The 14,978-nt window shown below is 45.4% G+C and overlaps 1 protein-coding gene across 2 annotated transcripts in view; it reads right to left on the bottom strand.

Moving 5' to 3' along the window:
- Window positions 1–4,472: 4,472 nt before the first annotated feature.
- Window positions 4,473–14,978, bottom strand: part of LOC135107351 (uncharacterized) — a 79,005-nt gene continuing 68,499 nt past the window's right edge. For both annotated transcript variants that reach the window (XM_064017084.1, XM_064017083.1), the window contains exons 7-12: window positions 11,462–11,531; window positions 11,142–11,255; window positions 10,000–11,017; window positions 9,656–9,783; window positions 8,755–8,966; window positions 4,473–8,167 (exon numbers count right to left, since the gene is read on the bottom strand). In XM_064017084.1, coding sequence (XP_063873154.1) covers window positions 7,999–8,167; window positions 8,755–8,966; window positions 9,656–9,783; window positions 10,000–11,017; window positions 11,142–11,255; window positions 11,462–11,531 — 1,711 coding nt within the window. In that variant the 3' untranslated portion in view covers window positions 4,473–7,998. The remainder of the gene's footprint in view (window positions 8,168–8,754; window positions 8,967–9,655; window positions 9,784–9,999; window positions 11,018–11,141; window positions 11,256–11,461; window positions 11,532–14,978) is intronic.

The following is a 14,978-nucleotide window of genomic DNA, read 5'->3' as shown; positions in this document are numbered from 1 at the left end:
AGAGAGAGAGAAAATACTGATAACTACTACAAGGCTGAATACTAAGAGAAAAACAAAAAGAAAGAACAAAAAGATCGATAAATGAGTCTCTTCATTTTATGGACGGTTATGGAGAGCTGCACGTACTAAGCGTTAATCTAACGTTAATTCACCTCACCGTCTATGATTCTCCTACATGAAATTCCACCACTTAGGCAGCGACTTGGATAACAAACTGGGACGCGGACAGGGAGGTGACGGGAGGTTATGAGGAACAGTCTAAAGGTTTTCCGGGGTTTGCAACTGAAGACACGTTACGTTCACCCAGCCAGACGAGGAACAGCAACAGCAGGTGACCGCTCGCATCTCGTTCCTAATAAAATCATATAAAAGAATCCGAAGTACCCGTTCTTCTTGTGCTTTGATCCATCTCTTCCTACCCTGAGAAAAAAAGTGGTTGTTATTTGGGCTCAACGCGGAAGGATTGGCAGGGGATAGCGGTCACCAGAACTTGTCCTCTGGGATCGCCTTTGTGTCTTCGTGGTCATCGTAACGGGGGTGTGACAGTGCTTGGTGGTGCCCGACTAACTTGGTATCATTCACAATGCTTTCCAAATGACGGTTTCTTGTATCCTTCATTTGCGTGCTATATACGGTATCCCAGTGAGGAAGGGTTACATGCCTAGTGATCTCCCATGTGGCATTCGGTTACCTTGATACCAATAACGCCTTTTAAACAATGGAGTTTCCTTGTATCCATCATCTTGTGCTGTATACGTAAGGGAGCCCCAGTGAGAAAGGATTGCCACTAATAATACCTTTTTAACGACAGGGTTTCCTTGTATTCTTCTGCTGTATGAGGGGAACTTACATCTAAGGGTAAGTCTAGGAATCTTGCTCATATTAATTCCTCCTAGCCAAGTAAGACTGTTGATCTGTGAGAGAAATATGTTTCTTATGGGTATGGCTCCCCCTTTATAATGCTGGAGCATGTAAACTGGCTGAATTAGAGAGTTACCCATTACATATTCCGTTTTCTTTGATGACTAGTTTTATATAGACTTAACTAATTTTATGCCATGCCATGAAAAACATCCACGGTTTACATTCTCATCCACGGTGTACATATACATGCATGTTATTTTTATACATAAATGGTATCATGTGTTGCCTTGCCTTTGGAGCCTTCATCGCACATCCAATGCAAATTAATACGAACAAAATAATAAGATGCACGATTTAAGAGGGCCCCCGCTTGTCTGAATGCAATAGGCCAATCGAGAGAATCTCTCTAAAGTACAGCACTCGCATACACGGCAACATATCATATTAGCATGAGTTGTGAAATAAAATAATCACAGCTGTCTTAGCTCATGTTCGCAGGAGACGGCTGCGGCCCCCGCTGTACTGGTTTTCCTGGACTGAGGTGCATGGGGGCGGCTGAACTGAACCCTGTCTAGCACAGAGGTTGATGTGTTACTATGCTCACTGTTGTTCGATAAGCGTACCGCATGCGGAAGCCTGTGTTTGAAAGGTCCCACGACTCTTTCTGATAATTACCAAGGGACAGACGAATAGTTCTTAAATGAGGAGTCACAAACTTAAAAAGGCGTTCCTGGAAATTAAATATAGGTGTTGTCTTTCATTGGTAGTGCCCACCATACACATACCATTCAGTAAACCAAGGGATTGTGTGTAATAAACACAATGGTCCTTGCGTCGCTCATATGTAGTCAAACTTATAACAAAAAATCCTGTGTGTGTGTGTTGGAATTATTGGCAGGCAGTAATAATGGTGGGTCTATGTGGGCAGGCCGGGAGGCGCGTGCGTGTCAGGGATTAATAACCTTGAAAAAATCATGATAGGAAAACGTTTTTTTTTTTTAACTTTAATCGCTCTGGCGAGGAACGCAGTACAAATAGACGCAACCACCATCATGGATCACCCAATTATCGGAAAATTCGTTTATTGGCAAAGTTATTAGAGCAAAAACAACTCTTAAGTCTCTTGCAAATGCAGAAAATCACCACGGACTGCTAAAACCGCACGAAGGAACTTTACAGAGATGGTTAAAAAAGTCTTCTCCAAAAAAGGGGAAAAAAAAAAAACGGGCTGACACAAAAGCAACAAATAACAATAAAAGACCAACCCTGGGAGAAAATAAACTCTTCATAGGCAAGTTGGATGCACTGTAGTGGTTATTTTCGTTGTTTCTTGTCATAATATATCGTGAACTACTTTCATGTCTATTACCATTTTTCTATTATAATTTTCCTTTATTTGCCATAATATTATGTTCATGGCATACATTAAACATCTTGAAATAATAAGCATAAACACAAAACAAGCATATATACGGTAGTGTTTGCTGGAGGTGGTAGTGGTAGGGGTAGTAGTGGTTGCGGTGGTGGGCAGGAAGAAGCCGTGTCTTTCAAGGCCTTGGAGCTAAAACCTCGCCTGCCTGGCTGCTCTGTAACCTTGGATACCACTTCTTCCTAGACTCCAAGGATACAGTGAACCAGTGAATATGAAATTGCATGCGTGCCAGTTTCAGTGAAGAGATGATACTTGTCGGTATGAGGCAGTAAATGAAGACTTAGTTACATTTTTATCCCGACGTAGTAACCTGTATATAATAACCCTGGACTCTTAAAAGGCTTGTTCACGCAAGTTCACGCAATAGCTACCGAACCAAGAGGGTTCATGGAACTCCATGAAGTGTGCAAGTGAAAAATCCTTGAAATTACTTAGAATAATAGCCATCAACAGTGGTAAAACATAATATTGCTTTGATGTTATAATTCCAAATCTCTTCCTACAAAATTTTGAACAATATATTTCACTCTCGTTCATCATTTAAATCAAGTTGTTATTGTTTCGCTTTTAGAATAAACAAGATGTAGGTGAGAAAGTAAATATTGACGTAATTTCTTTCTTACATTTTTTCAAGTGTTACACATTTGTGCATAATGCTAGTTACTTATATAGCGTGCAGTCTTATGTATTGTGTCAAAATAACGATATTGGCACGCCTATACTAATAACGTCTTGAAAATATGTACTGGTGCAGAGATGCTTCACTAGTTACATAACACAATGAGTGCTTTGATATTGTATAGCCTTTAACGTTTGTTTCTAAAAAAAGTTACATTCCTTACAGGAATCTGTATATTGTGCTGAACAGAAGACATGAGTAGTTTTCCTTCACAACAGTGATGGACGCCGATGCCGTGACCGTGACAATGAAGCTGAGAAGAGCCGCAAATCATCTGTTCTTTTTTCATTACCACCACCACCACTACCATCAAATTTAACATATTCTGAACGCCTCAGTGTGCTGCGTCCACTACATAATATCATACACAAAGTATGGCACATTGAAAATGACAAATATCTGTAATGTTAATAAAACTTGAAGACAGACACCGTGAGTAATGGAAAAACAAGGAGGGAGGCGACGCGCTGAGTGGAACAGCGGCCTGAAGGTAGTAAGAGGCATATATGACAACAGCCTATGTATCGTATATCGCCACCAACACCGGAGTGGAACTTCAAAATAACAATTACTGCATGTATCTGAACAGCCTAAATAAAATATGACTCACCTCTGTTGTAGTCAGTATGTCAAGGAGCGGGAGATGGTAGTAGTAGTGGTGATGGTGGTGGTGGCAGTCACCACTGGATGATCATACATAAGCTTTCAGTTCGTTTCCTTGTCGCAATGTAAATTCAGTGTTTATGAACTGTACCAAATGTCATTTTTTCGGATGTTAAGGTATGAACACTAGCACTCCGAAACTTCACAGTGGGTAGATTTCAAGAAGCACGACAACACAAACCCAATCGCTATCGCCATCACAACAATACTGGCCTTCAAGCCTCGCTCTGAACCACCTGCCAGCTCGGAGTCCTGAATCAGAATTCGAACAAGTACTCGAACCTACTAGTATTATTTTCACTATTCGCAAAAAAGTCTTATTGTTATTTCTTTATCGTCATCCACTACGTCCATCTTCATAGCACCTTTCTTGCATGATGCAAGGCAGCGGAAATAGCAAATGTTATTATGAAGTTCAGCGGTGCCGAATGACAATTAATTAAAATTCTGAAGTTCCAGACCTTGTTCGCATATAGGAGTACGTCCAAGCACAATCACTCGTATTCTGTATTCTTGGGTTTGCCATTCTCTGTTGTATCTGCATATGATAGTAACCATGTATATATCATAAGTTCATTTTCATTTAGTATTATTATTGTTATTATTATTATTGTTATTATTATTATTATTATTATTATTATTATTATTATTATTATTATTATTATTGTTATTATTATTACTACTATTGTTTGTAATTTATTTATATTATTTATTTATTACGCTTCTCGCCTGCCATTTTTGGCGGGAGCTCTCTGTGTGTCTTTCCCGCTCGCTTTGTCCGTCAGTCCACAGCAAGTCAGTCCACACAAGGTATAGGTAGAATGTAAAGGCCTGTAAATCAAAGGAATTTATTCATTGTGTATAATTCACAATATAAAGAAGTTGTACATGACACGGAAAGCTGCCAGTGAGAGGGACCCCTGTAGGGAGGACCCAGGCGAGAGGAAGCCAGATGAGGACACTACAGGGAGGGTCCTCGGGACACAACGAGCCCGGGATAGTGGAGACACAGGTGACAGGGGCACGGGAGCAACAGCTGAGGAGCCTGAATGAAGCCCCCAATGAGAGCAACATCGCAGGGCAGGAAACCTTAGGGAGCCTCGAGGGTCCCCCACTGGCAGGAGGTCAGGTCAGGGGTCAGACTAGAGGGACCAGACGAAGTAGAGGAGATATGAGGATATTTTTTTCACCTCCTGAGAAGCTTAAGTTAATTCCCAAAACAGAGAAGACTATGGCGCTTACCTCCCACTTGGCTGATGGCAAAACAGCTTCGTAAAACCAGCAAAAATCTATACCCTCGAGCACGGAAAATAACAGCAGTCAACAGCAATCCTTACTGGGTGACGGAGGGAAGGTTAAAGTAAAGGTTGATCTAAACGGTCACAGTCACAAGTCAACAGATTGAAGCGCTGAGTATTACTGGCCACATAAAAAACATTTCCTACTGCATATGTAACGATAATAATTCCGTCTAGGGAACAGAAAAACGAAAGAATCTCTTGGTAAGTAAAACATCATATGACTATCGAGCAGCTTCAGGGGCTAACGCTAACAAGGGCAAAAATGAGGTTAGTCCGCGAGGTGGCGCAGCGATGCAGTGAAGCGTGACCTCCTGCGTGGCGGAAAGGAAGGTTCTCATTGACCACCGGGAACTACAGGCGAGGTGGGAGGAGGGAGGAAGCTGAGGACGCCACCGCCAGGAGAACTCGGCATAAACCCAACATACTTTTTTTTTTTCCTGGTCATATATCATTAACTTTTCAGAGCCAATTATTTCCAATAACTGGGCAGCTCTGCATTTACAAGGCAGGGATCAATTTAAGTATCTCAGTACCTGATCAACTTCACATGACCCTCACTTGCTAAGGTTTGGGGTTCAGTCACTTCAAAATCTGATTTCTTCCAAGGCATGGGGGAAGCCGCGTTCTCCACGGGTGGGGTGGAAATGGACCTGACGACTTCGGGAAGGATTCTAAGACTGGGAGACTAAGAGGAAGAGTCCGTGAGACGCTAAAAAATACTTGGAATCAGGAATAAGGAGGTGGAAAGAAAGGGCAGCAGAAGATGAGCAAAAGAGAAAGGAAGTTATATTTGAGGAAGAGTGACAGGTAGGCTGACACTCACCACGAGGAATGAATGCTATGTATGCTACCGAAAAAAAGAACCGATGAAAGGAAATTAAGTACCCTAAGGGCAAGGAGAGAGTTTTAGGAGAACTAGAGATGGAGATGGAGGCAAAGAAGAAAGACTAAGAAAAGGTAAAAGGAGGACTACAGAAGGGACACAGTAAGAATAGTAGAAAGGTCAGGGAACGGGAAAGGTAGGTAGGGAAGGACGAGGAGAAGGTGAACAACTTGGCACATGGATGGACTTTGGGAATGGACGAGGCTTGGTCAGCCCAGGACCTCCCCCGCGACCCTCCCCCAGCCTCGCGCCCACACCTACGGCCTCCCTCGGCTGGCCTCTGGAAGCCCTACCTGATCTTTTCCTCTCTCCTCCTGCCGTGGAGTATGTGGGGGGGCGGGAGGGTGGGCGGGAGGGAGAGGCGGAGGGCTGGGGACGGGTGGACGGGCAGCCATACCTTAAGTTAAGCTCCGGATTCTTGCGACTCGTTCTCGACGTTCGTGTGTGGCACAAGTGATGTCACGGTCTTTAGAAAGCAATACGTGGATTTAACATCTGTCAAATCTTGGTAATTTTACAGTTAGTTTACTTTAACAGAGGCAAACATCAGTTCCTTCGTTGGGTTACGCAACGAAGTGTTAAATATAAGCTAATCATTTTCCGAATCAGTGGCCGCGGAATCACATAACTCTCTTTGGCGACTCTCGCTGACTTGCTTGGATCACGCGCGAACTCGAGTGTTGACATGGAGGGACTCACTGACCACGTCCAGCCGGGGACTCGTGTCTTTGGGCGACTCATCCTGGGACTGATTTTTAGGTTCAAGCAGACACAAAAAAGCCTGAATAATCGGCCAATGTAAAATTATTGAAAGAATCGAATACAGTACATAAAAAAAAGAGAAAAAAAAAACATGAAAATATAAGGTTAATTTGTCCTGGTGTGCGTGTGCCCGGCGCGTGTCCCCGACTGGCAGGACGAGGTGGACTACTTGGTTGGAGTCGTGCGGGTCATTGTGGCGCGGCCTGGAGATGGAGGGGCCACTGAAGAGCCGTTCAGCGTGACATCTGTAGTCCACGTGTGTGTGTGTGTGTGTGTGTGTGTGTGTCAATCAAGTGAGCTGCTAAGTGTAAGTTATCATGAATTTCCTGATGACTTTAGTGTGATAATGACACATCGTGAAGTTTGCCGTGTGTTGTCATGACGGTGGGCACTAGCGCGGCCCTCTGCCCTCCCCTGCCACCCAGACCCGCGGGACTCTCCAAGGCGTTAAAATAACACTCACTCAGGGACGCTACAGGACTCGTGGTAAAGATGAACAATGAACGTGTCTCTCCGCCCCGCCGATCGTTGGGCGGACGGACGCACCGCAACAATCCTTCTCCCGGGTTATTACGACTTGGCTGGGCAGTCTTCGGACACTCCACCTTTACTGTTCGGCCAAAATGTCTTCACGCCACCAATTTTAAAGCATATGGCATATAATCTCTGCTTATCATCAATAATCCCACATAGGAAGGTTCCAATATAAAACAGAAAACATTATAAACATCAGAGGAAGCAACACACTTACTTGGCAATACTGCTGTACAATACTAGGTAATAAATTTATCAATGTTCAACTGTACACAATAAATGAGGGCACAAAGGGGTCACTAAAGTAGACATAATTGGTCGGTTCATGTCCTTGTTCCCACCGTCTCACAGCGCCAGGGGCACCAGGGCCTTGCCAGATCCCGCGCCCCGGCGAGGAGGGCAGACCATGACAGTTACGGACATGGCGCTCCATTAACGTGTAGTATTACTGTGGTGGTGACGTGGTGGCGCTGCTGCTACTGATGGAGATGAGGTGGCTCTGGTGAGAAGGGGAGGACGGGTCTGACTTTGCATACAGGGACAAGTTACGCCACCATCACCACCTCTATCACCATCACCACTGCTAGACACCACCATCTCTAACTCAACACCCACCCACTGACGGCATCATCATACCCTGTTTGCTTCCGGCTGACGACACCAGCCTGCGGAATCAGCACCTCTGAACTGATGACCATAATCACCACCACCAGACAAAAAAAAAAAAAAAAAAAAAAAAAAAAAAAAAGATATCCACTCATCCTGCTTGACGGTGTGGCTCTAGCACCACCGCCTCGCTCACAACCCTGTTAAAAGAGGAGGAAGATCCGTATGGGTTGTCTTCTGAGTTGCCTGACCCTCCTGAAAGGTACCGCGTGACCTAGAGCAGCGTGATGTTGTGGTCGCGGTCCAGACGACGACGGGCGCGGTGAGGCACCTTCGCCATCACGTCTGAGGGGATCGGCAGACCGGGCCGGGGCGCCGCGCTCACTTGGTAGAAGGTCTCTGTGTTGCTGTGCCGGTGTCCCCACATCACTGCCTCATCACTCCTGGGGAAAGAACACAGGCAAGTCACCAGAGTGTTCAGGTCAGATAACTCCAAGAGTCTCTGAGTGTAAGTAAAGATGAGTTATGAGATAAAATCACTTAAGAGAAAGAAATAATATTCAAGGAAATATACTAACTAAAAGGACAGTGCAAGGATAGTTGAAACTCAAGTAATTTTCCCTATGGAGACAGTGGGTGAGCTGAAAGAGATTAACAAAGATAATTCCAAAAAAGATTACAGATGTCTGATGTTCTGAGGTTCATATCATATACATCCCAATACTAGACATAACTATACACAGCTCTGGAGTTTAATCTTAGTGCTGAGTCATTAAGAAGCTTTAATAGAAAATTAGACACATCTATGGATGAGGATGATTGGCAGAAATAGGTAGGTATGTTTCATACAGGGACTGCCATGTGTAAGCCTGATGGCCTCCTGCAAGTTTCCCTTATTTTCTTGTTATTTTTTTTACCTGGGACAGACTGCATGTGGGAGTTATGCTGCTATTTGAGATACGCTGGTCCAAAGATTTACTGCAGTATCCATTCCATGTAGTCTGACACTAGGCTCCTTTCCTATAGTTACCTAATAGTGACCTCCATCAGGTCGCGATGGCTCGAGAAGTCCTCGTGCACCACAGAGATAAGCTTGTGCTCCAGGGTGCAGGGCGTGACGGCGGAAAGCACGCTGTAGGAATACTGGATGAAGGCGTCGCCTCCACACCCGCCCTCTGACACCTCCAGGGCTCGCTCCACGGCCTTCTGCACATCCTCCAGTCCCGAGAGGCCGAGGCGCCACTGTGGTGAGGAAGGCACACTGTTAGTTAAGTGTTTCATATAAGGGACAATATTAATGAAGTACTAGTGCCGCATTCTGGGAGATGGGAGGTTTGTTTTCATTATTATTATTATTATTATTATTATTATTATTATTATTATTATTATTATTATTATTATTATTTTCATTATTATTATTAATTATCATTATACTCTTAATTTATTCGTTACTACTTTACTACTACTACAACTACTACTACTACTACTACTACTACTACTACTACTACTACTACTACTACTACTACTATTACTACTACTACTACTACTACTACTACTACTACTGATACTACTACTACTTTTATTACTATTACATACTGCTACTACTTTTACGTAGTACCATAAATTAGTCTTTCTCGAGAGCCAACTATTCGTATCCAGAATGAAGGCCCCAAAAGAGGTCACAGAAACGAGGAAAAAATAATTTGAAAGTGAATACAAAATTCTTACATATGTGTGACTAAAAAAAGCAGGATGTTCTTTTTATGTAAGAGGGGTACTGGCCAAGGGGAATAAAAAGGGTGAAAAAAGGTCCAGTAAGAGTGCCAGTCCCAAAACAAAAGTAAAAAAAAGGGTAATCCAAAAACTACTGCAAGCACGCTTGGGTGATAACAACGCTGACTTGCTTTGTTTACTGATCACAAATTGCTCACCAGGGTGTAGACCAGCTGCGGGTTAGAGTATGCAGCAGAGGACAGCAACAAGTGTAGCACGGTGTCACCTAGCTTCTGAGTGTATAGTGTGAGGGCACGCCAACCCTCTGCCGAGTTGTCCTCATCCCCTGCAAAAGGTAGACACGTGGTGAAAAAGAAAACATGCGGTGCGAGCCAGGAAAGAGTATCAAGAAGGGACAATTTGATTGTTATGCAGGCAAGGCGTCACTTATATGGTTGAGTAAATGGACACTTGAATCTCAGACAACAGTTTACGGCAGCAAGAATACAGTTCTGTGCTAGATACCACGGTCACAAATGGGTCACAAATAATTCTTCCTTACCGGAATCTCTCAGCTCAGCAGACCCGCTCCCCTGGCCTAGTCGCGCGTCTTCATCGTCGCTGTGGGAGGTCAGCTCTATCAGCCCCTTCACGGCCTCCGCCAGCTGCCGGTCTCCGTTCTCTTTGGTCTCGACATACTTGCTGAGGTCCAGGACGCTGATGTCAGATTCCTCGCTCCTCGAAGTGTCCGACTCGTCCTTGAGGTCTTGCAGCTGCGTCTTCAGGGTGGGGAGGTTGCCGTTGGGGCTGCTGGAGGGGTTGTCGTCCTTGGACAAGTTCCCGTTGATCTCCCGCCTGATCTTGGGTTCATCATGGCCCAGGCCGTCCAGTTCGATCTCGTGGCTCGGTCGGTTGATCTTGTCCGGCGCGAGGTGGAGGTTCAGCTTGTTCTTAGTGTTCTTGATGTTTAATTCACTATCGGACTGAACACCATCCTCGAAGCCACTTTCGCTTTTCTCCGAGTCGTAGCCGAGCTTAGAAGGATTCTTGCCACCATCTTCAGAGATGAGTTTGTTGTTCCTCTTATCGCCGCGCGTCAGGCTGGGAGGACACAGCCCGTGGCTGCGTTTGGAAGTTCCGTTAAATCCGTTGCTCGATCCATCGTGGTTTCTAGGAATGCCATTACGCCCTCCAGGCATCCTCCGAGGGGTAGAGTGGGAGGAGGCGGGGGGACGCGGCCGGCGACCCGTCAGCACCTTGTAACGCAAGTCGGGAGAATTCGTACCCACATCCGGCAGCGTGGCAGCCACACGAATCTTCCTGGGCGAGCCAGGCAGACTCTGTGAAGGCCGCAGCTCTGCCTCCAACCCACCACTGATTCTGGCCAGCAGGCTGGGGCCTCGTGGTGGTGGTTGGGGCTGGGGACTGGCAGACCTCTCCTGTGAGACCTCCGGGGCGACGGGGAGGGAGGAGGGGTAGGAGTGGAGGGACTGGCGGGTTTGGAGGACGGAGCGGAGAGAGGCGAGGTCCATGGAGGCTGCCTCGCTGTGAAGGCCACGCTCTCCGCGGCGAGGCATCGGCTGAAATGCAGAAAAAAATTACATAATGGAAGCTGCGTGTCCTTCAGAGTAGCTTTTCAAAAAAAAATGTGAGGACATGCGACTGTCAAGGTTCATGAGTGCTGAGTGGCAGCAAGAGGCGCACCTTGGGCATGTGCTTGCGGAGGGCGGCGTGGGTCTGGGCGGGCACGTGCAGCTTCAGCAAGTGAACATCCGCGGGGAGACGATAGTCCACATTGCGCTCTTCCAGCACCCCGCCCTGGGAAAAGGGAGACGTGTTTATTCTCTCTCTCTCTCTCTCTCTCTCTCTCTCTGTGTGTGTGTGTGTGTGTGTGTGTGTGTGTGTGTGTGTGTGTGTGTGTGCATGAATCATTGATACAAGCCTCTGTACGTGGCCGCCTTTCTCTTGCAGTGGCGCTCCAGACCAGGGAGTAAGACGAGGGGGTTCTCATGCAGCACACCTACCTTGGAGACGTGGAGAGGCAGCGAGGCCAGGACATGGGTGAGCTCGCTGTCCATTTGAGTGTTAAGGACCCTGAGGGAAGGAAGAGCACAGGATAATTGAGTGTATGAGTAAGTGAGTGATTGACTGATTGTAATTCATCGTGATATTAAGGATCACGTCCTGTTCTTATGATCGTCAGCTATATCCTCCCGCTGATCTCTGAGTAAGGTGGGTGCCAGTCACACAACATAATCCCTATCCCCCTTCATCCAAGGAGGATAGTAACTACCGTCTTATCAGTGAAAACCTTTGTGATCTGAGCGGGGCGCGAACCTAAGCTTGCCAAGTGAGAAGCAAGGTCGTTACCATCGACGGCAGCTCTACGTGTGTGTGTGTGTGTGTGTGTGTGTGTGTGTGTGTGTGTGTGTGTGTGTGTGTGTGTGTGTGTGTGCATCAGGCATCGTCATCGTGGGAAAAAAAAAAAAATCGAGCATCGAGTGCCACGTAAAATAAGAATGAAATTACTGTCATAAAGATACAAAGATAGAGTGAGAGAGGATAAAAAAAAGAAAAGAAAGATTCACATGTGCAGTGCGCGGTGGTGAGGGTGGCGGAGCGATGATGGATGGTCTGGCCGGGGTGATGTGTGTGACTGCCGAGCGGCGGGCCGGGGTGAAGGGAGGAGGAAGAGAGACGGGAGAAGTAAGAGAAGATTAGAGTGAGAAAAATGAGTTGAGAGAAGTACGAATAGTAAGAGGGCGGAAAAATTAAATGAGAGTTAGTAAGAGATACAGCAGAACAAGGGAAAAGTAAGTCGTGAGAAATAAGAGGGAACGAAAAATTAAATCAAAGGTAGGTAAAAAGTAAGCTAAAGGGAAGAAGAAGAGAGAGAGAGAGAGAGAGAAGAGGAACAACTTAAGAGATCCGTAACAGAGATAAAAACACAATGTGAGCAGTAAGAGAAAAGAAAGAAGGAGGGTGAAAAATAAGTTATGAGACCTAAGAGAAAGGGAAGAATGAAGGAAGAGAGGCACGGAGGCACGTAAAGAAATGAGAACAAAGGTGTGAGAAAGACAGGTCAGGGGAAGGAAGGCAGGACGGCTGTAAGAAATGTAACTGGCGAAGGAGAGAAAAGAGGGGAGGTGTGGTAACTTAAAAAAAAAAATGGGGAGGGGAAGACAAGAGAGACAAGAGAGGAAAAAGAGAAAAAATGAGAGAGGGGAAGGGGAGGAATGGAAAGGGGAGGCTTATAGAGGATGGGGAAGGACGAGTGAAGTGTAGAGGGGTAGAGGAGGAGAAAAGGAGTAGTGACGCGCTATGCAGCAGGTGAAGGAAGGTGAGGAGGGGAGGTTAATGCGTCATTAGTGGAGGGAACACCTGGTGATAAAAATACAGACCGGATTAAAGTCGTGTGGGGCAGATTCTTTTTTTCGATGCGATGAGGGGCGATTTTTTTTTTTTATGTGGATGAGTAGTAGTAAGAGAGAGAGAGAGAGAGAGAGAGAGAGAGAGAGAGAGAGAGAGAGAGAGAGAGAGAGAGAGAGAGAGAGAGAGAGAGAGAATGTTTAGGGAAATCATTGTCACTCTGGTAGCCCACATTCTCCAGACAGTGAACCCGAACCGCTAGTCATCCGCCCATACCCAAAATCGTACCTCCACATACAAATACTTACGTAGACTCATCCACACACGTCCGCACGTCATTAATCTAGCTCACCACCTACACCACCATCAACGCCTCCATCCCACTCTCTGCACGCTACACACACACACACACACGCAACAACATCAACTCTCATTACTCCTGCTCTCAAGTTCCCACAGTTAAATCCTGCCACAGACACATGCACACACCCAAACACACACACACACACATACACACACTCTATTCTAACTAAGCATCCTAAGTTATAATCATTCTCTTCCGGCTCGCCACCACACAAGCCTTTTAATTACGACCTTCAACAACACAAATCAAGCTTATTCAGTCTATTCAAAGCCCGCACCTTACACACACACACATACACACACACACACACACACACACACACACACACACACACACACACACACACACACACACACAGACAGATAGAGAAAACAGAGAGGTAAAGGGATATGAAGACAGACTGGTAGAAAGACAGATTTGCTGACCACAGCTAAAAATGAAATCACGTACGTATACATTACTAGATCGGTAAAAATTGCCACACGTACGTATAAAGAGTTCAATAGTAACTGTAGTTCAAAATATTCCCTCTAACTCGTGAGACACACATCACCAAAACGCTTAAAAAGAAAAAAAAAAAATACAGGACACATCAAAACACTTACATACATACACCCTCTCACACACACCGGTACACATCTGGCGCCGCGCATCACCTGGCGGCACACAGGTGAGATGCAATCAATCATGGGTTCTCGGGTCGGTGTGTGGCCGGCGGGTCGATGGCATGTTTGTTTGTGGCGTGATGGAGCGCTGGTGAGGGAGTGTTTGTGTCGAGCGTGACTCCCCGTAATGGTGGTTTGATGACGTGTGTTTGTGTGTGTGTGTGTGTGTGTGTGTGTGTGTGTGTGTGTGTTTGGCTTTACGCGACTTCATTATATAGGCGAGATGTGCGTATTACGAGTAGAAAAGGGGTTAACCAATCAGGGAATGCTACTAAAAGTCTCCCGTCTCTCTCTCTCTCTCTCTCTCTCTCTCTCTCTCTCTCTCTCTCTCTCTCTCTCTCTCTCTCTCTCTCTCTCTCTCTCTCATACAGACTGCAAAAAAAACGTAACAATTCCCTCGTAATGAAAGAAAGAAATGCATAACACACTTTCATTCCACACAGAACACACGCCCACTCCGCGCACCCTTCCATTATGAAGTAATTAAAATCCCTCTCCCTCTTTTCCCTCCCTCCTTCCTTCTAATTAACCTGCCCCTTCATTAACTATACCCTCCCCCTCTCAAATATCCATTTTTTATACCTGCACGAATCCACCTATCTTTGTATCAGTCCACACACACACACACACACACCTGTCCTCCTTACCTGCCTCTCTGCTCATTAACTCCACCAACACCTGCCTCTTCCCTGACTCATTAGCTCTTTTACTATCTCACTTGTCCAATAACGCACTTGTTTCTCCATTTACGTACCTGTTACTGTACCATTTCACCTGTCCTATTGCGTTTCCTCTGTCTTGACCTTTACTCTTTTCCTCCAACATCTTTGTCTCTCTGCTACCCATTCATTTATTATTATTCTAATTGTTCAGTTTTTACTCCACTTGTCTGTCTTCTTTTGAGCTTTTTTCCTTCTTATCTATTTATTCTTTAACTTTTTTTATATCCTCGATTTTTTTTTCTTTCATTTATTGTTATTCTATTCATCCATCCTCCTTTTAGCTCACATCCATCCCATTTATCTTTCTATTCTCATCCCACCGGTTGTTGTCCCTCCATTCCCTTCTCTTCAATACAATCTCACTTTTCCCTCCAACATTCCATTTAATCTTTTTTGTGTATCTCCCTACTTCGTCCTTATC

This window comes from Scylla paramamosain, chromosome 15, assembly GCF_035594125.1.
Source record: "Scylla paramamosain isolate STU-SP2022 chromosome 15, ASM3559412v1, whole genome shotgun sequence".
In the NCBI taxonomy this organism is placed as follows: Eukaryota; Metazoa; Arthropoda; class Malacostraca; order Decapoda; family Portunidae; genus Scylla; species Scylla paramamosain.
Note: the sequence above shows the minus strand (reverse complement) of the source record. Positions and strands in the feature narration are given on the sequence as shown.